Genomic DNA, 26,419 nt, shown 5'->3' on the forward strand with positions numbered 1-26,419 from the left:
CTTGTTCACGACGAAATTCTACATCGAACGAAGCAGCAGCAGATCGATTCGGTGATGGCATTTTCAATTGATTTAGAACTTTGCTTGCGATTTCTAAGCACAAATCTTCAATCAATATCAATGCTTCGTTGTAGATTTCTGCTGTGAAATCCATGTTCATATTTGAATTTTCCTTTGTATTCGACAGATAATATCTTCAGCCATGTGCGATTTATATTTCTCCCATAACACTGTTGGAGATGAAGGAGAGCAGGTGGTCAATATGATTGCAAACAATGCACGAATTTGATTTGGATCTGACATGTTGGACGTGTCATTAATGCATACAGCCCAGTGTCTGTCGTTCTCCAATAAATTCAGAGCTTGACAGCTTGACATGCACTACGGAAAGTGGCATGTGTTACGCCGTTGACAAATCTCAATTGCTGGAAAGAAGTTGGACCGGGCACATTTACCAACAGCTTGCGAAGAAAGAAGCATTCATCTTGATTGGGATGCACGGTGTACAGTCTGCCTATCGTAGTTTATTTAAATATGCCAGGTTGTCCGTCGACTCGCTCTCCTTGTTTGCGTTGTTCAAATGATTTTCTACTGACATTATATGTGTAATATATTGGCACTTCCGAATTCAGAATGACGCAAAGGCGTCATTTTGACATAATGTGAAGAAAGCAGTTAACGTTGTAGCCGGTGGATTCATATTGTTTGTTGCACATTTGCAGCTGTGAAATAAACGTGTTGCCCATTTGCTGGTTTTCAAAACAAAAACAAAAAATACTAACGAAATATTTAAATTCAAACGCAGATCAATCAACACAGCTCAATCTCACCACCAATTGCACTGAAAAATAAGAACAGTTAAAAAAGACATAAAAACAATGAAAAAAGAAAGAAATAAGCTGTACCCACGAAATGAACAGTCTGGTAAACAACACAGCTCAATTCAAACGCAACGTCACACAAAATAATTAAATAAAAATAAATAAAAATCTATGAAAATTCAATTTATCAATGCAATCGGAAACACTGAGATGGAATCGTAACATATTTTGTATATCGTGGGTTGCTCTTACGTACAACAGATGGAGCTGTTTTTCCAAAAAAAAACGCATGTTTTTACCTGTCACAGGTGTGGCATCAAAATAGTAGGTATATAAAAACATGCACGTATTCGAATGGAACTGTGTCAAAATTTCAAAGCAATCGGTCAAGAACTTTTGGAGATTACAGCGTGTGTTGCTCTTATGTCCTACAGATGGCACTGTTTAAAAAAAAAAAAACTTGTTTTTTCCTGTCACAGGCGAGGCATGTATATAGTAGCTACATAAAAACACTCGTCGAATCGAATGCATAGGTGTATCAAAATTTCAAAGCAATCGGTAAAGAGGTTTCAAAGATTTCCCTCACATGAAAAACACCCGAAAAACACAGCTTTTAAAAAAAAATATGCTTCTTCCAGTCACAGACGTGACATCTATATAGGACGTATATAAAAACCCGCGCGGATGTGAATGGAACGTTGTGTGAAAATTTCAAGGCAATCGGCGAAGAACTTTCGGAGATTAGCGAATTTGAACAAAAACGAACATTTACATTTTTATTTATATAAAAGATATCAGCTGGGTGCCGAGTTGGCTGAATGTCGTTGCCACCTTGATAAATAATTGTTAAATGGTGTGGCCAGTCTAATACGGATGTTAACACAGGGTTATTAATAAAACTGCGAGCTGCTGCTCAAGGAGATCTGAATATTCTCACTTCAGTGTGAGGTATGGGACTCAATGTTGTGGGCAACTGACTATGGCCCACTAAAGCCACTTTATACATTAAGCTTTAGCGTAGTAGGGGTGGTAATGTTTAATTAAACTGTAGTTGTAAAAAATAGAGTTAGGCTATATGAATGGCAGTCTGCTGACAGCCGTAACATTATTAATTGTATAGCCTAGCTCCTAACAATAATTCTTAATTAAGAGTATAATATTATCAGTGTTAGTAATTTGTTAGTTGAATTATACTGATTATATAAATCAGTAATTTATATTAAAATGTTGATCAATCCAGTTCGAAGTCGACCATAAAAGATGTGGGGAAATTCACTCTAACATATAATATTATTCAGAAATTTATTAGGACCATGAAGAAGGTTGGTACTGTGATCTATGGATCTCAAATAATAAACTTGATAATTAATTCAAAGAAATTAATTAAGATAAGTGGACTGTAAAAACTTCAATTTAAATAGAGAAATTCCCTTACACATCTTTTGGAGGGTAAATTATATAATATTAGTCTACATATAGTAGAGAAAAATATTAATTTATCATCATAATTAATTAATGCACAGATAAATAAACTAACTGCTGAATGGAAACGATTAAAGGCTTAGCTGCCAATGTGGAACGAAGATTGCGCCCAGCAGCCCTTATAATCAGTCTAATCCTTTCCGAATTGGGAATCTCTGGCGACACGTGACTCTACCGGCTGAATTACGTCTCCCTTGCAGTAGCTTCATGCTGAACTATGAATCACTTGTAATTTCCACGTAAAGAAATACATCTATATATTTACTCATGAAATCTAAGTGAATAGGGAATAAGAATACCACTCACGGGAGTTATGGGGTTGTTAAACTGCATAATGGCAAGACAACAAGATTATAAAAATGGCCAAATTAGCAAATCAGTGGTACTCTGCCTTGCCGGACACGGTGTCTGTAATATATGGGAACTGTCAAATCGATCTGAAGCTCGTTATTGAATGGATGCTCCTCCATTTGATCGATGATAAAGATCAGCTTCAAAAGACCAACTGTAATGGCGGCTGTCTCTCCCAAGTCTCCTACTCACAAGTGTCGCGCGGGCCACCTAGCGCCGAATGTTGGAAACTTTGGTATTAATTCGCAATATTTTATTCAACGTTCCGAATGAATGGAAACATTGCTGACGATAATTTACGTCATAATAACGTGCTTTATATAACAGCAGATTGTTTCTCACCGTGCAAATCATTTAACCTAAATGACGTTAGATAGACGAGATATATTCGTAGTGGAAATTCAGTTCATCGTTTTGTTTACCCGTCATCTGATCACAGCTGTATAAAACTATTTCCAGTAATCAGCTATATAATGTGCTACTAGAAATAAATCTATTCATGATTTATATTCTTTAATAAACTCTACAAGTTTAGGCTGGGATAAATTCGATTGGTAAATATGTGGAATTTATTCTCCCGGGCTGGTTAACAGATGCAATCCCAGGCATGAATTCTAGGAGAAAGCTGGCATTACTACTCCTCAATATAATAAAGTTAATATTGCTACACTCTTGGTTAGTAGTATTGTAAATTATATTCCTGGGTGCAATAAATTTATAATATTGCACTAGGGGTTAGCATTTGGATGTTGGAAATTTCCAACACCCTCGACCAACACTTGCCCTTCCACCGACCAGCACTTGCCCCTCCACCGACCAACACTTGCCCCTCCACCGACCAACACTTGCCCCTCCACCGACCAGCACTTGCCCCTCCACCGACCAACACTTGCCCCTCCACCGACCAGCACTTGCCCATCCACCGACCAGCACTTGCCCCTCCACCGACCAACACTTGCCCCTCCCCCGACCAACACTTGCCCCTCCCCCGACCAACACTTGCCCCTCCACCGACCAACACTTGCCCCTCCACCGACCAACACTTGCCCCTCCACCGACCAACACTTGCCCCTCCACCGACCAACACTTGCCCCTCCCCCGACCAACACTTGCCCCTCCACCGACCAACACTTACCCCTCCCCCGACCAACACTTGCCCCTCCACCGACCAACACTTGCCCCTCCACCGACCAACACTTGCCCCTCCACCGACCAACACTTGCCCATCTCCCCGACCAACACCAGCACCTCCCCCGACTAACACTAGCCCTTTCCCCAACCAATAGTTGTCCCTCCCCCGACTAACACTTTCCCGTCACCAGTCCAACACGTGTACATCCCCCGACAAACACTTGCCCCTTCCCCCGACGAAAACCTGCCCCTTCTCCGATTAATACAAGACCTTACAAAACTAAAACAAATTTTCACTCAATCAGCAGATATCGGAGCCAACGAGAAATGAAAATATTCTAGATCTGGTCTTTACGAACAATGAAGACATTATGAGAGACATTACGATATCAGATACCACATACTCAGATCACAAGCTCATTGAAGTGCAAACGACCATCAATACTCATGATAGACCTAAAACGTTGATAAAGCGAGAGGGGCTATTCAGTAAATTCTATTTTAATAATAAAAGGATAGACTGGGAGATAATAAACAGGGAACTTACAAACATTCCATGGGGAACTGTTTTAAGTAATACAAGTCCTACAGAAGGAATAGAAAAACTGACTTCAGAAGCGTATCAAGTCTGTCAGAAACATGTTCCTTTGAGGAAAGCCAGAAAGAGATCCAACGTAGAAAGAGAACGCAGACGACACTATAAACGCAGGAAAAAAAATGACGGAACTGCTTATGCAGACACGAATTTCCCGTCAAAGAAGGAATAATTTAAATAGGGAGATTGAAGAAATCGAGCGGAAATTGAAACACTCATATGAAACTGAAGAAAGGCAGTTAGAACAGAAAGCAATTCAGGAAATAAAGAAAAATCCAAAATACTTCTTCACATATGCGAAATCAAAAGCAAAAATCACTCCCAGTATTAACCCTATTCGTACAAGTGAAGGTTCATACACGGAGGATGACAAAGAAATTAGTGAAATCCTAAAAAAACAGTATGAGGACATGTTTAGCACTCCATTAAACAACATGAAAGTGGAAGATCCAGACAATTTCTTTATGCGAGATATTCAAACCCCTGTAAATATAACTGATATCAACACGAGCGCACTAAATTTTGAAAGAGAAGTTGAAAACATGCCCATGCACTCGGCCCCAGGTCCAGACTCATGGAATTCGAATATTTATAAAGAAATGCAAAGTGCCGGTAGCACAGGCACTCAGTACAGTGTGGAGGAAGAGCTTGGACACGGGGGAGATACCAGATGCACTTATAGTAACAGACATAGCGCCTCTACACAAGGGAGGGACCAAAGCATTGGCAAAGAATTATAGACCAGTTGCACTAACATCGCACATAATAAAAGTATTTGAGAGAGTGATTAGGAGTCAGGTCACTAATTTCATGGAGACCAATGACCTCCACAATCCAGGCCAACATGGATTTCTAGTGGGAAGATCGTGCCTCTCACAGCTACTTGAGCACTACGACAAAATTACTGAGGCATTAGAAGAAAAACAGAATGCTGATGTGATATACACGGACTTCGAAAAGGCTTTCGATAAATGTGACCATGGCGTGCTAGCACACAAAATGAAGTCAATGGGAATAACCGGTAAAGTAGGACGCTGGATACTCAGTTTTCTGTCAAACAGGACTCAGCAAGTAACGGTCAACCATATAAAATCTAGTCCAAGTGCAGTTAAAAGCTCTGTACATCAGGGTACAGTCCTTGCACCGCTGCTTTTCCTTATTCTCATGTCAGATATAGACAAAAATACAAGTCACAGCTTCATATCATCCTTTGCAGCTGACACAAAAATCAGTATGAAAATTACCTCGGCTGAAGACATTGGAAAACTTCAAGCTGATATTAATAAAGTTTTCGACTGGGCATCTGAAAATAACATGATGTTTAACAGTGATAAACTCCAGGTACTCAGGTAAGGTAAAAATGAGGACCTTAAACATAACACAGGGTATAAAACACAATCAAATATACCCATAGTAGGAAAACAGCATGTAAAGGATTTGGGAATAATGATGTCTGACGACCTAACGTTTAGGGAGCATAACCAAGCAAATATTGCGACAGCCAGAAAAATGATAGGATGGATTACGAGAACTTTCAAATCCAGGGATCCTATCACAATGGTTGTACTCTTCAAGTCACTTGTGTTGTTCCGTCTTGAGTACTGCTCAGTACTCACTTCCCCCTTCAGAGCAGGAGAGATTGCTGAAATAGAGGGAATACAGAGAACATATACGGCACGCATAGACGCGATAAAGCACCTAAATTATTGGGATCGTCTCAAAGCCCTCCAAATGTACTCACTAGAAAGAAGACGAGAGAGATATCAAATAATATACACCTGGAAGATACTGGAGGGCCAAGTACCAAATTTACACAGTAAAATAACAACGTACTGGAGTGAACGATATGGAAGAAAATGCAGAATAGAACCAGTGAAGAGCAGGGGTGTCATAGGCACAATCAGAGAACACTGTATAAACATCAGAGGTCCCCGGTTGTTCAATACTCTCCCAGCAAGCATAAAAAATATTGCCGGAACAACCGTGGACATCTTCAAGAGGAAACTAGATTTATTCCTCCAAGGAGTGCTGGACCAACCGGGCTGTGGTGGGTATGTGGGCCTGCGGGCCGCTCCAAGCAACAGCCTAGTGGACCAAACACTCACAAGTCAAGCCTGGCCTCGGGCCGGGCTTGGGGAGTAGAACTCCCAGAACTCCATCAACCAGGTATCAACCAGGTAACCCTCCCCAGATCAACACTAGCCCCTCCCCCGACCAACACTAGCCCCTCCCCCGACCAACTCTAGCCCCTCCCTCGTCCAACACTAGCCCCCTCCCCCCAACTTACACTAGCCCCTCCCCCAACCAACACTAGCCCCCCCCCCAACCAACACTAGCCCCTCCCCCGACCAACACTAGCCCTTCCCCCGACCAAATCTAGCCTCTCCCCGACCAACTTTAGCCCCTCCCCCGACCAACTCTAGTCCCTCTCCCGACCAACACTAGCCCCCCCAACCTACACTAGCCCCTCCCCCGATCAACTCTAGCCCCTCCCACGACCAACTCTAGCCCCTCCCCTGTCCAATACTTGTCCTTCTCCCGTCCAACTCTAGCCCCTCCTCAGACCAACAGTAACCCATCCCCGACCAAATATAGACCCTCCCCCGACCAACTCCTGCCCCTTTCCCGACCAACTCTAGCCCCTCTCCCAACTAACACAAGCCTCTCCCACGCCCACTCTCGGAAGCCACATTTGAAATTAATATAATTTTCAGAAGATATTCCATTTAAGATATATTTCCACACTTAAGTTCACAAACAAATCCTTCACACTTTTAAACTCACTAACACGTCTACACATCACCACGTCCACACACATCACCACGTCCACACACATCACCACGTCCACACACATCACCACGTCCACACACATCACCACGTCCACACACATCACCACGTCCACACACATCACCACGTCCACACACATCACCACGTCCACACACATCACCACGTCCACACACATCACCACGTCCACACACATCACCACGTCTGTACATCAACACGTCTGTACATCAACACGTCCACACACATCAACACGTCGGTACATCAACACGTCCACACATTTCAACACGTCCACACACATCAACACGTCCACACACATCAACACGTCCACACACATCAACACGTCCACACACATCAACACGTCGGTACATCAACACGTCGGTACATCAACACGTCCACACACATCAACACGTCCACACACATCAACACGTCCACACACATCAACACGTCCACACACATCAACACGTCCACACACATCAACACGTCCACACACATCAACACGTCCACACACATCAACACGTCCACACACATCAACTCGTCCACACACAACAACACGTCCACACACATCAACACGTCCACACACACACCACGGGAGACGGTAGGAGACACACGCGATTAGTGAGGTCCGCGGAAATTCGTCAATTTCTCGGGACATTGAAGGAGTATAGAGGCTAGATCATAGTATTTGGCCTCTCGCAGTGTGTAGCTAGCAGGGTGCAACATAGCATAGTCATATCGCTAGCGATAGTGCGAAGATCTGGCGAAGAAACAAAAAGTGGAGCTAGGACAGCACCGGTGCATGTAAGTGTGTGACCTGACCGGGTGGGACGCCCCGCCGTGGAACTACCTGATTGTGCTGTGAGTGGTGACTGTGATCAGTGGTACAGTGAATTGGTGAACTGTCACATAACGATACAGTGACTGACTCCAGAGCTTTGTGTAGACAGAGAAGAACCGACCTCATCAATCTACCAGCACTTAGTGAATCACCTAGTGGGAGACAACGACGGATAACCATCGTCATCATACATCGCTTACTCATCTGGTTATGTGAGCAGGAGGCAGACTGGTATGTACCCCTCTCTGGTCAATTAATCAGGTGTACAGATTGAGGTAAAAGATTATCAAATTCTCGTTCAGGATATCATATATATTTAAAAATCTCCGAGTGGCTCATTTAGGCAGAGGTAACGCATAAGGGATATCTTGACACATACAAGCACGCCCGCCCATGTACGTATACACGCACACAAGTGTGCACACGCTAAAACAGACACACACACACACGTGCACACACACACACACACAATTGTTCAGTCAGGGGAAAAGGCATCAACACCTGGGATAGGACCTTACTATCCCCCCCCCCTCTTGACCCCACCATCTGACCTGACCTGACTTAGTCGCCATCTCCGCCCCCCCCCACCCCCAGTCCCCCGCATCGCCCATACACACACTCTGTCCCTCCCCACTCTCCCTCTCTCCACACTCCTCTCTCCCACTATCTCTCTCCTGCTCTCTCTCTCCTGCTCTCTCTCTCCTGCTCTCTCTCTCTTTCTCTCTCTCTCTCTTTCTCTCTCTCTCTCTCTCTCTCTCTCTCTCTCTCTCTCTCCCCCTCCCTCCCTCCCTCCCTCCCCCTCTCCCTCCCTCTCTTTCCTTCCCCCTCCCTCTCTGATCACACACAGACACACACCTCCCCCCCCTCTTTTCCTCACCCGCTCTCTCCCTAACCGGCTCTCTCCCTCACCCGCTCTCTCCCTCACCCACTCTCTCCCTCTCCTCTCTCTCCCTCCCGCCTCTCTCCCCATCTCCTCCCCCCCCCTCCCCTTCTACTTTCTTCTCACTTCAGTGGAAGGGTCGGATCCCCCCCACCCACCCATTTATCTCTCCCTTTATCACTCCCTTTCTCTCTCTCCCTTTCTCTCTCTCTTCCTCTCTCTCTCTCTCTCTCCCTCCCCCATCCCAACAGGGTCAAGCATGGCAGCCAGAGGTCCCAGGGGAACAGGAAAGAGCCAAGGTGACGAGATGAAGGAAATGTTCGCCCAGTTTCTGGAGGACATCAAGAGTGAGATGCAAGAAATGATGCAGGAAATGAAGAACAAAATAAGCAACCTGAAAAGAGAGCTGACAGCAGCAAAGGAGGAGATTAGAGCCCTCAAAGAGAATGGTATCGAGGCTGAGAATCAGAAAACCACCCAGGGAGAAGGTGGTAATAGTTTTCTGGATGAGAATGCCACAATAAAAGCAACATTTGCGGAAATACTAAAAAAAAATAACTCTGAAGTAATGACTGCAGTGATGGAGGTGGCCATGAAAGCAGCCACCTCGCAGGAGGCGGCACGCTCCACTAGCCAACTGCTGGAAAGGAACAGATCAGTGGTTGCTGTGGGTATTAAGGAGCAGGAAGGATCTAATAGGACAGAGTGGAATGACAAGGACAAAGCAGCAGTGAATGAAGTACTAAAGGCACTAGACATGGAAGGGGCTGAGCATAGCATTGAGAAGGTTTTCAGGCTAGGCCGGTACAACAAAGACCGAGACCGAATGATAAAGATAGTGTTTGCAAACGAGAACACAAAGGAGAAGATCCTATCAAGGAAGAGCTCCCTGAAAAACGTGGGAAAATTAAGAAATGTATTCCTCCAGAGAGACATGACAAGGGAGGAGAGAGCCGTGGCGGCAGAAGCAAGGAAGAAGCGCAGGGCGAGAGGGGAAAACCAGGAAGTCACAGCTCCCAACACAACACCCCCAGAGGCGAGGGGGGAACCCACAACCAGCTACCCAGTAACACCAGAAGGGAGGACAACCCCGCCTCCCTCCTCTGCATAGAAAACCCCCCTACCCCAAACCCTCCCTGCCCCCACTCAAATCTTCAGCCAAATCTCCCTCCTCCCACACCCAATCCCCACCCTTCTACCCCTCCCCTCCTCCCGAGTCCTCCCTCCCCCCCTTTCCTTCCCGCCCTCCCTCCCCTTTCACCCCATACCCTCCCTGTCCCTCCCCCTTCACTGGATCCCCCGCCTTTCATCCCAGTATCCTCTGAGACCCTGTTATCCACCTCACAGGTCCTCACACCCATGGAACAGCCTCCCCCACCAGCAGAACACTCACCAAGGAGGCGATTTGAGAAGGGACAGAAGAAAGTGAGCCTCAAAGCGATGTACACTAACATAGATGGAATTACAAATAAAGCAAATGAGCTTGGAGAACTGGTACTAGAGGAAAACCCAGACATAATAGCCCTCACAGAAACAAAGATCACGAAAACGATAACAAATGCAGTGTTCCCACAGGACTATTATGTTATGAGGAAAGAGAGGGAAGGAAGAGGTGGGGGTGGTGTAGCTCTGCTGGTAAAAAAAGGCTGGGATTTTGAGGAGATGGATATTCAGGGCTGTGAAGGTTTCAGTGACTACATAGCAGGTACTGTAACAAATGGAGGGAAAAAAATTATAGTCGCAGTCATATATAATCCACCACCAAATGACAGAAGACCTAGACAGGAATATGATAGAAACAACATGGCCACCATTAACATAATAGAAAGAGCAGCTTCTGTTGCTAGCAGGAATGGATCTGGACTACTAATTATGGGAGACTTCAACCATGGGAAGATAGATTGGAAGAACAGAGACCCGCATGGAGGACCAGAAACATGGAGAGCTAAGCTGCTGGACGTGGCAACAAGAAACTTTCTAAGCCAGCACACCAAAGAACCAACAAGAATGAGAGGAGAAGATGAACCAGCAATGCTTGATTTGATATTTACCCTAAATGAATGGGATATAAAGGAAGTTAAGATGCAAGCGCCCTTGGGAATGAGTGACCACAGTGTATTGAACTTTGAGTACCTGGTAAAACTAGGACTTATCTCCCCCCAAAAAGAACTAGGAATCAAAAGGCTGGCATACCGAAAGGGGAATTATGAACAGATGAGAAGTTTCCTAAGTGAAATACCTTGGGACACAGACCTCAGAGACAAGTCTGTACAGGGTATGATGGACTATGTTACCCAAAAGTGTCAGGAGGCAGTAAACAGGTTCATCCCGGCCCAAAGGGAAAAATCCGAGAAGCAACAGAAGAATCCATGGTATAATAGGGCATGTATGGAAGCGAAGAAACTGAACAAAAAGGCGTGGAGGAACTTCCGGAATAACAGAACACCAGAAAGCAGAGAGAGATACCAGAGAACCAGGAATGAGTACGTCAGGGTGAGAAGAGAAGCAGAGAAAAAATTTGAAAATGATATAGCAAACAAAGCCAAGACCGAACCAAAGCTACTCCACAGTCACATCAGAAGGAAAACAACAGTGAAAGAACAGGTATTGAAACTTAGAACAGGCGAGGACAGGTATACAGAGAATGACAGAGAGGTGTGTGAGGAACTCAACAAGAGGTTCCAGGAGGTCTTCACAATAGAACAGGGTGAGGTCACTGTGCTAGGAGAAAGGGAGGTAAACCAGGCGGCCTTGGAGGAGTTCGAAATTACGAGAGAGGAGGTCAAGAGACACCTGCTGGATCTGGATGTTAGAAAGGCTGTTGGTCCAGATGGGATCTCACCATGGGTACTGAAAGAGTGTGCAGAGGCACTTTGCTTGCCACTCTCCATAGTGTATAATAAGTCACTAGAGACGGGAGACCTACCAGAAATATGGAAGACGGCGAATGTGGTCCCAATATACAAAAAGGGCGACAGACAAGAGGCACTGAACTACAGGCCAGTGTCCTTGACTTGTATACCATGCAAGGTGATGGAGAAGATCGTGAGAAAAAACCTGGTAACACATCTGGAGAGAAGGGACTTCGTGACAAATCGCCAACATGGATTCAGGGAGGGTAAATCTTGCCTTACAGGCTTGATAGAATTCTACGATCAGGTGACACAGATTAAGCAAGAAAGAGAGGGCTGGGCGGACTGCATTTTCTTGGATTGTCGGAAAGCCTTTGACACAGTACCGCATAAGAGGCTGGTACATAAGCTGGAGAGACAGGCAGGTGTAGCTGGTAAGGTGCTCCAGTGGATAAGGGAGTATCTAAGCAATAGGAAGCAGAGAGTTACGGTGAGGGGTGAGACCTCCGATTGGCGTGAAGTCACCAGTGGAGTCCCACAGGGCTCTGTACTCGGTCCTATCTTGTTTCTGATATATGTAAATGATCTCCCGGAGGGTATCGATTCATTTCTCTCAATGTTTGCGGACGATGCTAAAATTATGAGAAGGATTAAAACAGAAGAGGACTGTTTGAGGCTTCAAGAAGACCTAGACAAGCTGAAGGAATGGTCGAACAAATGGTTGTTAGAGTTTAACCCAACCAAATGTAATGTAATGAAGATAGGTGTAGGGAGCAGGAGGCCAGATACAAGGTATCATCTGGGAGAGGAAATTCTTCAGGAGTCAGAGAAGGAAAAAGACTTGGGGGTTGATATCACGCCAGACCTGTCTCCTGCAGCACATATCAAGCGGATAACATCAGTGGCATATGCCAGGCTGGCCAACATACGAACGGCATTCAGAAACTTGTGTAAAGAATCATTCAGAACTTTGTATACCACATATGTCAGGCCAATCCTGGAGTATGCAGCCCCAGCATGGAGTCCATATCTAGTCAAGGATAAGACTAAACTGGAAAAGGTTCAAAGGTTTGCCACCAGACTAGTACCCGAGCTGAGGGGTATGAGCTACGAGGAGAGACTACGGGAATTAAACCTCACTTCGCTGGAAGACAGAAGAGTTAGGGGGGACATGATCACCACATTTAAGATTCTGAAGGGGATTGATAGGGTAGATAAAGACAGTCTATTTAACACAAGGGGAACACGCACAAGGGGACACAGGTGGAAACTGAGTGCCCAAATGAGCCACAGAGATATTAGAAAGAACTTTTTTAGTGTCAGAGTGGTTGACAAATGGAATGCATTAGGGGGTGATGTGGTGGAGGCTGACTCCATACACAGTTTCAAGTGTAGATATGACAGAGCCCGACAGGCTCAGGAATCTGTACACCTGTTGATTGACGGTTGAGAGGCGGGACCAAAGAGCCAGAGCTCAACCCCCGCAAACACAACTAGGTGAGTACAACTAGGTGAGTACACATTAACACGTCCACACACATCAACACGTCCACACACATCAACACGTCCACACACATCAACACGTCCACACACATCAACACGTCCACACACATCAACACGTCCACACATCAACACGTCCACACACATCAACACGTCCACACACATCAACACGTCCACACACATCAACACGTCCACACACATCAACACGTCCACACACATCAACACGTCCACACACATTAACACGTCCACACACATTAACACGTCCACACACATCAACACGTCCACACATCAACACGGCCACACACATCAACACGTCCACACACATCAACACGTCCACACACATCAACTCGTCCACACACATCAACACGTCCACACACATTAACACGTCCACACACATTAACACGTCCACACACATTAACACGTCCACACACATCAACACGTCCACACATCAACACGTCCACACATATCAACACGTCCACACACATCAACTCGTCCACACACATCAACACGTCCACACACATCAACACGTCCACACACATCAACACGGCCACACACATCAACACGGCCACACACATCAACACGGCCACACACATCAACACGTCCACACATCAACACGTCCACACACATCAACACGTCCACACACATCAACACGTCCACACACATCTACACGTCCACACACACACAACAGTTTCAGACAAGAGGCTGATACAGTACCACACAAGAGACTAGTGAAAAAGCTAGAGATTCAGGCTGGAGTGAAAAGGAAGGTACTCCATTGGATAAGGGAGTACCTAATCAACAGAAAACAACGAGTCACTGTGAGGGGTGAGGTCTCAGATTGGCGAGACATCACACGTGGAGTCCCGTAGGGGTCAGTCTTTGGACCTATACTGTTTCTGATACATGTAAATGATCTCCCAGAGGGTATAGACTCGTTCCTCTCAATGTCTGCTGACGATGCAAAAATTATGAGGACGATTGAAACAGAGGATGATAGTAGGAGGCTACAAGACAACCTTAACAAACTGAATGAATGGTCCAACAAATGGCTGCTAAAGTTCAACCCGAGTAAATGCAAAGTAATGAAACTAGGCGGTGGAAACAGGAGACCAGACACAGGATACAGAATGGGAGATGAAGTACTTAATGAAACGGACAGAGAGAAAGATCTAGGAGTTGATATCACACCAAACCTGTCTCCTGATGCCCAAATAAAAAGAACTACGTCTGCGGCATATGCGAGGCTGGCTAACATCAGAACAGCCTTCAGGAAACTGTGTACGGAATCGTTCAGAATCTTGTATACCACATATATAAGACTAATCCTGGAGTATGCGGCCCCAGCATGGAGCCCGTACCTTGTCAAACACAAGACGAAGCTGGATATAATTCAGAGGTATGCCACTAGACTAGTCCCAGAACTAAGAGGCATGAGTTACGAGGAAAGACTGTGGGAAATGCACCTTACGACACTGGAAGACAGAAGGGTGAGGGGAAATATGATCACTACCTACAAAATCCTCAGGGGAATTGACAGGGTAGACAAGAATATACTATTCAACACTGGCGGTACGCAAACAAGGGGACACAGGTGGAAACTGAGTACCCAAATGAGCCACAGGAACGTTAGAAAGAACTTTTTCAGTGTCAGAAAAGTTAACAGGTGGAATGCATTAGGCAGTGATGTGGTGGAGGCTGACTCCATACACAGTTTCAAATGTAGATATGACAGAGCCCAGTAGGCTTAAGAATCTGTACACCAGTTGATTGACGGTTGAGAGGCGGGACCAAAGAGCCAAAGCTCAACCAACGCAAGCACAAATAGGTGAGTACACATCAACGCGTCCACACATCAACACGTCACATTGCAGATGAAGCTGCAAAACTTGCAACTAAGAGAAGAAATGTAGACATTTACATACCAAATCAACAGGGCAAGAACGACCCCAGCCTCCTGAAGCAGAGCCTGGGGGCCGCACGAGCCCCAGGAGGTGGACGTCCCGGTCCCGCACCTACGGGTTCCTGACAGAGATCATCACAGCCCTGTTTCACCCGAGGCCGGCTTCCTTCATGACCAAGCAGAAGGAAAAGTGATATATATTAAATGCAACAATTATATTATAGTAATTATAATAATAATAATAATATAAATAATTAATAATTATCATTCTTCCTTCTACTTGGTCGTGAAGGAAGCCGGCCTCTGGTGAAACAGGGCTGTGATGATCTTTGTCTGGAACCCGTAGGTGCGGGACCGGGACGTCCACCTCCTGTGGCTCGTGCGGCCCCCAGGCTCTGCTTCAGGAGGCTGGGGTCGTTCTTCTGCCCCGACCACGGCGGTCTCCGGGTTTGGAGTCCCAGCGCCTTCTTTCACCAACTTCGAGGTCATCCCCGGAACTCATAGTTCCTGCGACGGCGCTGGAACCAATCGTATCGGCGTTTGCCTTTCCATTAGAGACGTTTCCATTGGAAATGCCGTGGAGAGGGGGAACCTGCTACCTGGGTAACACCTTCTCCTCCATATTAACCTACCCTGGAGAGGCCACTCCAGACCAACAACCAAAGCGCAACACTCCTGAGACATTGGATGCCTACTACTACTATTACATACCACAGAGTATCACAGATTAAGAAAGTAATTAGAAACAGAGCGATGTAAAAGATGTACAGTGACCACAACACAGCAGTTGCAACATCAGGATCTGCAGGTCGGTACAAGAATTCAACCGACTGCGAACCACTTATGTTGATGAAAGGGACCAGTAAAACAACAGAAGTACACTTACATCGCATCAGGCTTGGATACCCATGTGCATGGGAAATATGCTTACAAGTTCCAGAAAATGAGAGGAAATGTCAGCACAGTGGAGAAATGCCCGACAGACCACTGGAACATTATCTAACACAGTGCAGAGTTGCAAAGCCATTAAGATTTCAAGTTAGATTCAACAGAGCAGAAGAAGTTGTTAAACACGTAAGACAAAATCTTCCAGAAGTGACCATACGAGTCATAAATACTCATACTCCGCCTACAAGTAAAACAGAAACAAGCAACAGTTAGTGGGCCAGCCAGAGGCTTAGGGCCCGCGCAAGAATATCCCTGCAAAGGAATAAAAAATCAACACGTCCACACATCAACAAGTCCACACACATCAACACGTCCACATATCAACACGTCCACACACATTAACATGCCAACACACATTAACATGGCAACACACATCAACACGTCCACACATCAACACGTCCACACACATCAACACGTCTACATATCAATAAGTCCACACACATCAACACGTCCTCACATATTAACAAGTCCACACACATCAACACGTCCACACACATCAACACGTCTACATATCAACAAGTCCACACACATCAACACGTCCTCACATATTAACAAGTCCACACACATCAACACGTCCTCACATATTAACAAGTCCACACATATCAACACGGCAACACAAATCAACACATCAACACGTAAACATATAACAATTCTTTCAATTCATTCTACTTTTCTTTTTTTTTTTGCAGGGATATTCCTGCGTGGGCCCTAAGCCTCTGGCTGGCCCACTAAGTGTTGCTTGTTTCTGTTTTACTGGTAGTAACAGTAGTTGTCGTCCTGGTAGTAACAGTAGTTGTCATCCTGGTAGTAACAGTAGTTGTCGTCCTGGTAGTAACAGTAGTTGTCATCCTGGTAGTAACAGTAGTTGTCATCCTGGTAGTAACAGTAGTTGTCGTCCTGGTAGTAACAGTAGTTGTCATCCTGGTAGTAACAGTAGTTGTCATCCTGGTAGTAACAGTAGTTGTCGTCCTGGTAGTAACAGTAGTTGTCGTCCTGGTAGTAACAGTAGTTGTCATCCTGGTAGTAACAGTAGTTGTCGTCCTGGTAGTAACAGTAGTTGGGGTCCTGGTAGTAACAGTAGTTGTCGTCCTGGTAGTAACAGTAGTTGTCATCCTGGTAGTAACAGTAGTTGTCATCCTGGTAGTAACAGTAGTTGTCGTCCTGGTAGTAACAGTAGTTGTCGTCCTGGTAGTAACAGTAGTTGTCATCCTGGTAGTAACAGTAGTTGTCGTCCTGGTAGTAACAGTAGTTGGGGTCCTGGTAGTAACAGTAGTTGTCGTCCTGGTAGTAACAGTAGTTGTCGTCCTGGTAGTAACAGTAGTTGTCATCCTGGTAGTAACAGTAGTTGTCGTCCTGGTAGTAACAGTAGTTGTCGTCCTGGTAGTAACAGTAGTTGTCATCCTGGTAGTAACAGTAGTTGTCATCCTGGTAGTAACAGTAGTTGTCGTCCTGGTAGTAACAGTAGTTGGGGTCCTGGTAGTAACAGTAGTTGTCGTCCTGGTAGTAACAGTAGTTGTCATCCTGGTAGTAACAGTAGTTGTCATCCTGGTAGTAACAGTAGTTGTCGTCCTGGTAGTAACAGTAGTTGTCGTCCTGGTAGTAACAGTAGTTGTCATCCTGGTAGTAACAGTAGTTGTCGTCCTGGTAGTAACAGTAGTTGGGGTCCTGGTAGTAACAGTAGTTGTCGTCCTGGTAGTAACAGTAGTTGTCGTCCTGGTAGTAACAGTAGTTGTCATCCTGGTAGTAACAGTAGTTGTCGTCCTGGTAGTAACAGTAGTTGTCGTCCTGGTAGTAACAGTAGTTGTCATCCTGGTAGTAACAGTAGTTGTCATCCTGGTAGTAACAGTAGTTGTCGTCCTGGTAGTAACAGTAGTTGGGGTCCTGGTAGTAACAGTAGTTGTCGTCCTGGTAGTAACAGTAGTTGTCATCCTGGTAGTAACAGTAGTTGTCATCCTGGTAGTAACAGTAGTTGTCGTCCTGGTAGTAACAGTAGTTGGGGTCCTGGTAGTAACAGTAGTTGTCGTCCTGGTAGTAACAGTAGTTGTCGTCCTGGTAGTAACAGTAGTTGTCATCCTGGTAGTAACAGTAGTTGTCGTCCTGGTAGTAACAGTAGTTGTCGTCCTGGTAGTAACAGTAGTTGTCATCCTGGTAGTAACAGTAGTTGTCATCCTGGTAGTAACAGTAGTTGTCGTCCTGGTAGTAACAGTAGTTGGGGTCCTGGTAGTAACAGTAGTTGTCGTCCTGGTAGTAACAGTAGTTGTCATCCTGGTAGTAACAGTAGTTGTCATCCTGGTAGTAACAGTAGTTGTCGTCCTGGTAGTAACAGTAGTTGTCGTCCTGGTAGTAACAGTAGTTGTCATCCTGGTAGTAACAGTAGTTGTCGTCCTGGTAGTAACAGTAGTTGTCATCCTGGTAGTAACAGTAGTTGTCATCCTGGTAGTAACAGTAGTTGTCGTCCTGGTAGTAACAGTAGTTGTCGTCCTGGTAGTAACAGTAGTTGTCGTCCTGGTAGTAACAGTAGTTGTCATCCTGGTAGTAACAGTAGTTGTCGTCCTGGTAGTAACAGTAGTTGGGGTCCTGGTAGTAACAGTAGTTGTCGTCCTGGTAGTAACAGTAGTTGTCATCCTGGTAGTAACAGTAGTTGTCGTCCTGGTAGTAACAGTAGTTGTCATCCTGGTAGTAACAGTAGTTGTCGTCCTGGTAGTAACAGTAGTTGGGGTCCTGGTAGTAACAGTAGTTGTCGTCCTGGTAGTAACAGTAGTTGTCATCCTGGTAGTAACAGTAGTTGTCGTCCTGGTAGTAACAGTAGTTGTCATCCTGGTAGTAACAGTAGTTGTCGTCCTGGTAGTAACAGTAGTTGGGGTCCTGGTAGTAACAGTAGTTGTCGTCCTGGTAGTAACAGTAGTTGTCATCCTGGTAGTAACAGTAGTTGTCGTCCTGGTAGTAACAGTAGTTGTCATCCTGGTAGTAACAGTAGTTGTCGTCCTGGTAGTAACAGTAGTTGTCGTCCTGGTAGTAACAGTAGTTATCGTCCTGGTAGTCAAGTTGGGGATCAAGTGAGCGTGCGTGCGCGCGTGTGTCCGCCCCGGGAACTCTTGTCTGGGTGATATTCCCGTTAGAGGTAGCTGAAGGAGGAGAGTTTCGTGGTGTGAAAGAACTCTATTAATCAAAACTTATACTGTAAAATGTTTTAATCTGTATCAAATTATATTTCTAATTGCTTGTATATTATGTTAAATAGTTTTAAAGGAGTGCATTAATTGTGTACAATGTTTGTGTGTTCTCAGGGAGCAACAAGTTGGTGTTTAACCCTGAGAGAGGCTTCTACCGCTACACTGACACTCTCTCCTCTGCCTGGAAACCTCTCACCATCCCTCAGCTCCGAAAATATGCCTCTGATAACTACTCTCTCATATTTAGGTACGTTGTTCTTGTTTTTCCTCACACACACACACACACACACACACACACACACACACACACACACACACACACACACACACACACACACACACACACAAAAGAACATAAGTCCATAATCGAGAAGATACGAAGGAGGAGACCAGTAGTAAAAGGACTTCGTCTTGGATAGTTGTAAAGGACAAAGGCCTTAAGAAGACTTTGATAAAGCCGCCTACAGACGCCCTAAGAACTTCTAATTAATTTGCCGTATTGGAGAACGAGTGCTGTGGTGAGACTGCGGATCACGCGAAATGGAAAGCAACGAAGCGCAGGCCTCTTAGAGAGTAAAGGAAGTACCTAAGCGAACTTTAGTTGTGGGAGATTCCCAGATAACGTATTTGGATAGAACGTTTTGTGCTTGAGATAGGGGGAACAGGTTAAGGGTTTGCTATCCCGGAGCTGGTATTGGTGATATTATAAACAACATGAATGATATTATAGCTAAAAATGGGAACAATCCCGTTATTTGCATTAGCATGGGAGGAAATGATGGTGGTCGAGTTAGGAGTGAGGAACTGCTTCAGAGGTATAAAACAACCATAGAATTAGTTAGGAGCAGGGGAGGAATCCCGATCATATGTGGCATTCTTCCAAGAAAGGGTGTGGGAAATGAATGGATGTCGAGGAATTGAATTGGTGTCAATTGCCGGCTGGAAAGATATTACAAATTAAATGCAATATCTTTCATAGACAACTGGGAACACTTCTATGGAAGAAATGGAATGTATGCTCGTGATGGGGTGCATCTATCGAGGGCTGGGGTTGTTGTTGTTGTGAACTTGTTGGAACCAGTGGTTAGAGGTGTTTGTTTGAGTTTAAACTGTTAGTAGATAGAGGTATGGGAATTGATTTGGAGGAAGGAGATAATAAAAGTATGTGTTTGTGGGAGAAAAGAATTGGCAAAATGATCAGGGAAAGAGAAGAGCCTCAAAATAACAATTCACTTAGGATATATTACACTAACACTAGAAGTCTAAGAAATAAAATAAACGATTTAAATGCTCTTGTCTGCACAGAAAAAATAGATATTATTGCACTTACCGAAACGTGGATGAATGTAGAAAATAGAGAGCTATTAGCTGAATATCAAATAAATGTATTTAAACTATTTCACACAGATAGAAATATTAGACGAGGAGGGGGAGTAGCCATATATGGTAGGGACAATTTGAAATGTAGTCTCAAAGAGGGAATCAAATCTGAGCCACACACAGAAACTATTTGGATAGAATTAAACGAAAAAGCAAACAACATTATAATAGGAGTTATATATAGGCCACCAAATTTAGACAGAATGGAAGCAAAGCATCTATGGGATGAAATATCTAGAGCATCTAGATCTAACAGTATTTATGTCATGGGTGACTTTAACTTTAGTGGAATAAACTGGTTGAACAAAACAGGAAATAATGAAGCAGAAGATTTTCTAGAATTAATTGACGATTGCTTTCTTACGCAACACATTAAGGAACCAACGCGGGGAAATAATATTTTAGACATCTGCAACAACGAGTAGCAACATCTGAAAATTTGCAGATGTTGCTACTCAAACCTGAATCTAAATCATTTTAATATATTATAAAGAACAGAGGTCCCAGGATAGAGCCTTGAGGCACTCCACTAACAACATTATCCCACTCTGACTTAACCCCATTTATACTAACTCTCTGTTTTCTTTGGAATAGCCATGCCCTAATTCAACTTAATATAGCACCACCAATACCATGAGCTTCTATTTTTTTAATTAGTCTTTCATGTTACACTGTATCAAAAGCTTTGCTAAAGTCAAGGTACACAACATCACAATTCTTACCACTCTCAACTGCCTCAACTATCCTGGAATATAAAGATAGCAAATTTGTTAAACATGAACGGCCATTTGTAAAACCATGTTGCGACTCATTTATTAATTTATGCTTTTCAAGATGAAGACGAATTGTATTTGCAATTATCGATTCAAGTAACTTTCCAACAAAAGACGTTAGGCTAATTGGCCGATAGTTTGATGCAAGTGATCTATCTCCTTTCTTAAAAATTAGTACCACATTAGGTACCTTCCATGACTCTGGCACTCTACCTAATTCTATTGATTTGTTAAATATGGTAGACAGTGGCTCGGAAAGCTCCTCTTTGCATTCTTTAAGCACCCTGGCAGACACTTCATCCGGCCCTGGGGATTTGTTTGGTTTTAGTTTTTCTAATTGTTTAATTACATCCTCCCTGGTAACTGCTAAACTCGTCAACCTGTCCTCATCCCCACCCACATAGACTTGTTTGGCTGAAGGCATATTGTTAAGTTCCTCTTTAGTAAATACAGATACAAAATATTTATTAAAAATACTACTCATCTCTTCATCACTATCTGTTATATGACCTGTCTCAGTTTTTAATGGACCTATCCTTTCCCTAGTCTTAGTTCGATATAACTGAAAAAACCCTTTAGGATTTGTCTTTGCTTGCCCTGCTATGCGAACTTCGTAGTTTCTTTTTGCTTTCCTTATCTCTTTTTTAACATTTCTAACCAGTTGTTCGAAATCCTGTAATAAACTAAATTCCCCATTCTTAATCTTTTTGTACCACGCTCTCTTTTTACCTATAAGGTTCTTCAGATCCTTTGTTATCCACTTTGAATCATTAGTACTAGATATATTCAATTTATATTGTATACTACGTTCCTGGGCTTTGCTTAGAATATTTTTAAATAGATTATATATTGAATCCACATCGAAATCTCCTTTTTCGTCACCTGTCGCTGGGTTCACGTCTAGCCCACACCCCATCCCCAAGACATTCCAATCTATTTGACCCAAAAAATTTCTTAGGCTATTGAAATCAGCTTTTCGAAAATTAGGCACTTTAACAGAATTTTCTCCTACAGATCTATTCCATTCGATGCTAAATCTGATAACTTTGTGATCACTGTTCCCTAGCTCACTCCCTATTTCGATGTCCTTAATTTGTGTTTTCCTGTTAGTTAACACTAAATCTAAAATATTATTTACCATCGTTGGTTCCTTAATGTGTTGGGTAAGAAAGCAATCGTCAATTAATTCTAGAAAATCTTCTGCTTCATTATTCCCTGTTTTGTTCAACCAGTTTATTCCACTAAAATTAAGGTCACCCATGACATAAATACTGTTAGGTCTAGATGCTCTAGATATTTCATCCCATAGATGCTTTGCTTCCATTCTGTCTAAATTTGGTGGCCTATATATAACTCCTATTATAATATTATTAGCTTTTTTCGTATAATTCTATCCAAATAGTTTCTGTGTGTGGCTCAGTTTTGATTCCCTCTTTGAGACTACATTTCAAATTGTCCCTAACATATATGGTTACTCCCCCTCCTCGTTTATTATATCTATCTGTGTGAAATAGTTTAAATCCATTTATTTGATATTCAGCTAATAGTTCTGTATTTTCTACATTCATCCACGTTTCGGTAAGTGCAATAATATCTATTTTTTCTGTGCAGACAAGAGCATTTAATTCGTTAATTTTATTTCTTAGACTTCTACTGTTAGTGTAATATACCCTAAGTGAATTGTTATTTTGAGGCCCTTCTCTTTCCCTGATCATTTTGCCAATTCTTTTCTCCCACAAACACATACTTTTATTACCTCCTTCCTCCAAATCAATTCCAATACCACTATCTACTAACAGTTTAAACCCAAACAAATGTCTTTAACCTCTGGTTTTCAACGAATTCTCAACAACAACAACCCCAGCCCTCGATAGATGCACCCCATCACGAGCATACATTTCATTTCTTCCATAGAAGTGTTCCCAGTTGTCTATGAAAGATATTGCATTTGATTTGCAATATCTTTCCAGCCTTTCCATCCTATGTTCTTAAATTGATTGGAAAGTGTTGGGCATAGGGGGTGGGCCGGTCTTGGAGCAAGACGTGAACCCAGCAAAGTGTGATGTAAAGGAGGATTTCGATTTGGATTCAAAATGTAACTTATTTACAAATATTCTAAGCATAACACAAGAAAGTGGTATACCTTACAAATTGAATAGATCAAATACAAATGACCCGAAATGGATAACAAAGGATCTGAAAAACCTTATAGGTAAAAAGAGAGCTTGGTACAAAATGATTAAGAATGGGGAAGTCAGTTTAGAACAGGAATTCGCACAACTGGTTAGAAATGTTAAAAAAGAGATAAGAAGAGCAAAAAGAAACTATGAAGTTCGTATAGCAGGTCAAGTAAAGGCAAATTCTAAAGGTTTTTTCAGTTATATTATCATATATTACGATATTCTATTCAGTTATATTATCATTTCAGTTATGTTATCAATGTTCAGGTAGTAACATTATCATCGCAATAATGGAAGGTGTGGTGAAGGAACTGATGAACCTAGTTGGAGCTCTGAGAGCAGAGATTGATTCCCTACGGGATATCGGAGTGGATCTTCCTTCCGCTACTTTGGCTCTGTGGCGACTTTTGATAGTTGAGAATATTTTCTTCTTGATTTGCTCCTCTATGTGTGAGAAACTTGGAGGTATTTGAACCTGTACAACAGGTAGAGCAGTGGCAGTTTTTGCTAGTGAGTCTGACTTTTCATTACCATCTATGCCAATGTGACTCGGTATCCAATTTAGGGCGATTGACAGCCCCCGATTATGGGCTTCTTTTCCTATATGTTGAATTTCTGTGATGAGTTGTATATTATCTCTGTGCTGACTGGATAACAATGCCTGGAGTGAAGATTTAGAGTCTGTATGAATGATGACATCATGTTAATTATTTTCAATTGTATAGTTTATTGCCTCCTTCAGGGCATATCATTCTGTTTGCAATGTTGAGCACCCACTGTTCATGTTCCAGTAAGCTTCATGGTTGGTAGTGTAAACTGCTGCCCCAGCAGAACCTCTTTCTTGATCAACTGATCCTGTCGTGACGCTGAACCCCGGTTCATTCCGAACACAGCGAATACACAACACATTACACCTTGCCTCAGCAACCGTTACTACCACCGTGTACTCCTACACACACCAGACCCTTGAGGCGTACCACTAGGTTTGTACTGGAACACAATGAATGAACATATGGAAGGTATTTAAAGGCCGTCGGGTTTTGTCATTTAATTACAAAGAATAGACTCTGGCAAATAATAACATATTAACATACTCTATTAGGTCAATACACTTCCAATGCCCATAGACCACTTGACCTCCGCGATCACCACACACACTCGTAACTTCCGCCTAAGTCCCTAATACGGAATGATTACTACAACGCTCCACACCCGGTTAGTCTTTCATTCAATACTCACATACTCACATGCTAGCCAAGCTAGGAGAAAAGGGCGAAGAAGCCTTCTTGAATCTCATCAACAGAGTATGGGTGACAAGAACTCGACCACTCTCTTGGAACAGTGCAATTATAGTTCCCATTCCAAAACCTAAAGACCCAGGAAATCCAAGACCCATCTCATTAACAAGCTGTCTGGCTAAAACTGCAGAAAGAATGGCCCTTAATCGAATTTAATGGAAAGCCAATCCACTACACCAAAATATGTTTGCTTACAGAAAAGGTGTTGGAACCACAGAATGCCTTACCTCCCTCCTGGATAAAATCAATGACAAACCTGGAATCCTTATTTTTCTAGACCTTGAAAAAGCCTTCGAGTTAGCCAGTGCTCCAGCTACACTGTGCTGCCTTGTGGATAAGGAAATCAAAGGACACGCTCTTGCTTTTGCCAAAGGAAGCCTGCTTAACCGAGAAGCTAAAGTCAAATTCCAAGGAAAAACATCGACCTCAAAGAGGCTGGAAAATGGAACTCCGCAGGGAGGAATACTAAGCCCCTTCCTCTTCAACTGGCTCATGGAACAATTCATGAAGCTCAAGCTACCAAAAGCCAAACTTCTTAACTATGCAGACGACTTTGTGGTCATCATCAATGGCAAAGGTGCAAGGAACCATGCACAAAAATGCCTAGATATTATCAGCAAGGAAGCGGAACGCAGCAGTGAAAATAAACAGCAATAAAACAAAAGCAATGGCCGTTAAAATGAGAACTCAAGACATCAGACTGGCAATACAAGGACAAGAAATTGAGTGGGTTACCTCTTTTCAATACCTAAGAGTCATAATAGACAACAAGTTGAAATTCACTCAAGAAATTGAATATCTTCGGCAACGCTGTAAAGCCAGAAACTCAGTTTTGCGCTCTCTGACCAGTCTTAGAGAGGGTGCATCTCTACCAGTACTCAAAATGTACTACGTTCAAGCAGTTAGGTCACTCATTGACTATGCTGCTCCTGCTCTTACATCCCTCAGTGATAACCAATGGGAGAAACTGGAAGTGTCTCAAAATGGTGCTCTGAGAACAATGCTGGGAGCACCTATATGGCCGCGTAGAGAGAACCTTAGAATGGAAACCAATCTACCAGTATTAGAAAACAATGAAACAAAGGATAGCCGCCATAATAGGAAAACTTATTGGAACAACCGCCCGGCTGTCAATCAGAGACAGCATACAGAGATCCTTTCAGAAAAACCTAAAATATAGAACAAGCTCATGGATGGATAATCTGGTCAAGATTCAAGAGAAAGTGGACCATTAAGAACAAAGGGGAAGATAGATCATATCAACACTTTCGATAGCCTCCTCCATGGGAAGAACCGAATCTAAAGATAATCATTGAAAGATTACCAGTTAAAAAATCAGCATGTGACCCGCAGAGGCTCAAGGAAGTAATAGAACAACAAATGGAAACTATCTCAAGACCTACAGCGACTCACATCTTCACAGACGGATCAGTTGATCAAGAAAGAGGTTCTGCTGAGGCAGCAGTTTACACTACTAACCATGAAGCTTACTGGAACATGAACAGTGGGTGCTCAACATTGCAAACAGAATTATAT

At 43.4% G+C, this 26,419-nt stretch overlaps 1 protein-coding gene across 1 annotated transcript in view; it reads left to right on the top strand.

The window, feature by feature from the left end:
- LOC123762223 (uncharacterized) overlaps positions 1-26,419 on the top strand; it is a 188,596-nt gene that overhangs the window by 38,361 nt on the left and 123,816 nt on the right. The window contains exon 4 of the mRNA XM_069332537.1: positions 19,367-19,499. Within this exon, the coding sequence (XP_069188638.1) occupies positions 19,367-19,499 (133 nt within the window). The remainder of the gene's footprint in view (positions 1-19,366; positions 19,500-26,419) is intronic.

Source organism: Procambarus clarkii, chromosome 27 (genome assembly GCF_040958095.1).
Source record: "Procambarus clarkii isolate CNS0578487 chromosome 27, FALCON_Pclarkii_2.0, whole genome shotgun sequence".
Lineage (NCBI taxonomy): Eukaryota > Metazoa > Arthropoda > Malacostraca > Decapoda > Cambaridae > Procambarus > Procambarus clarkii.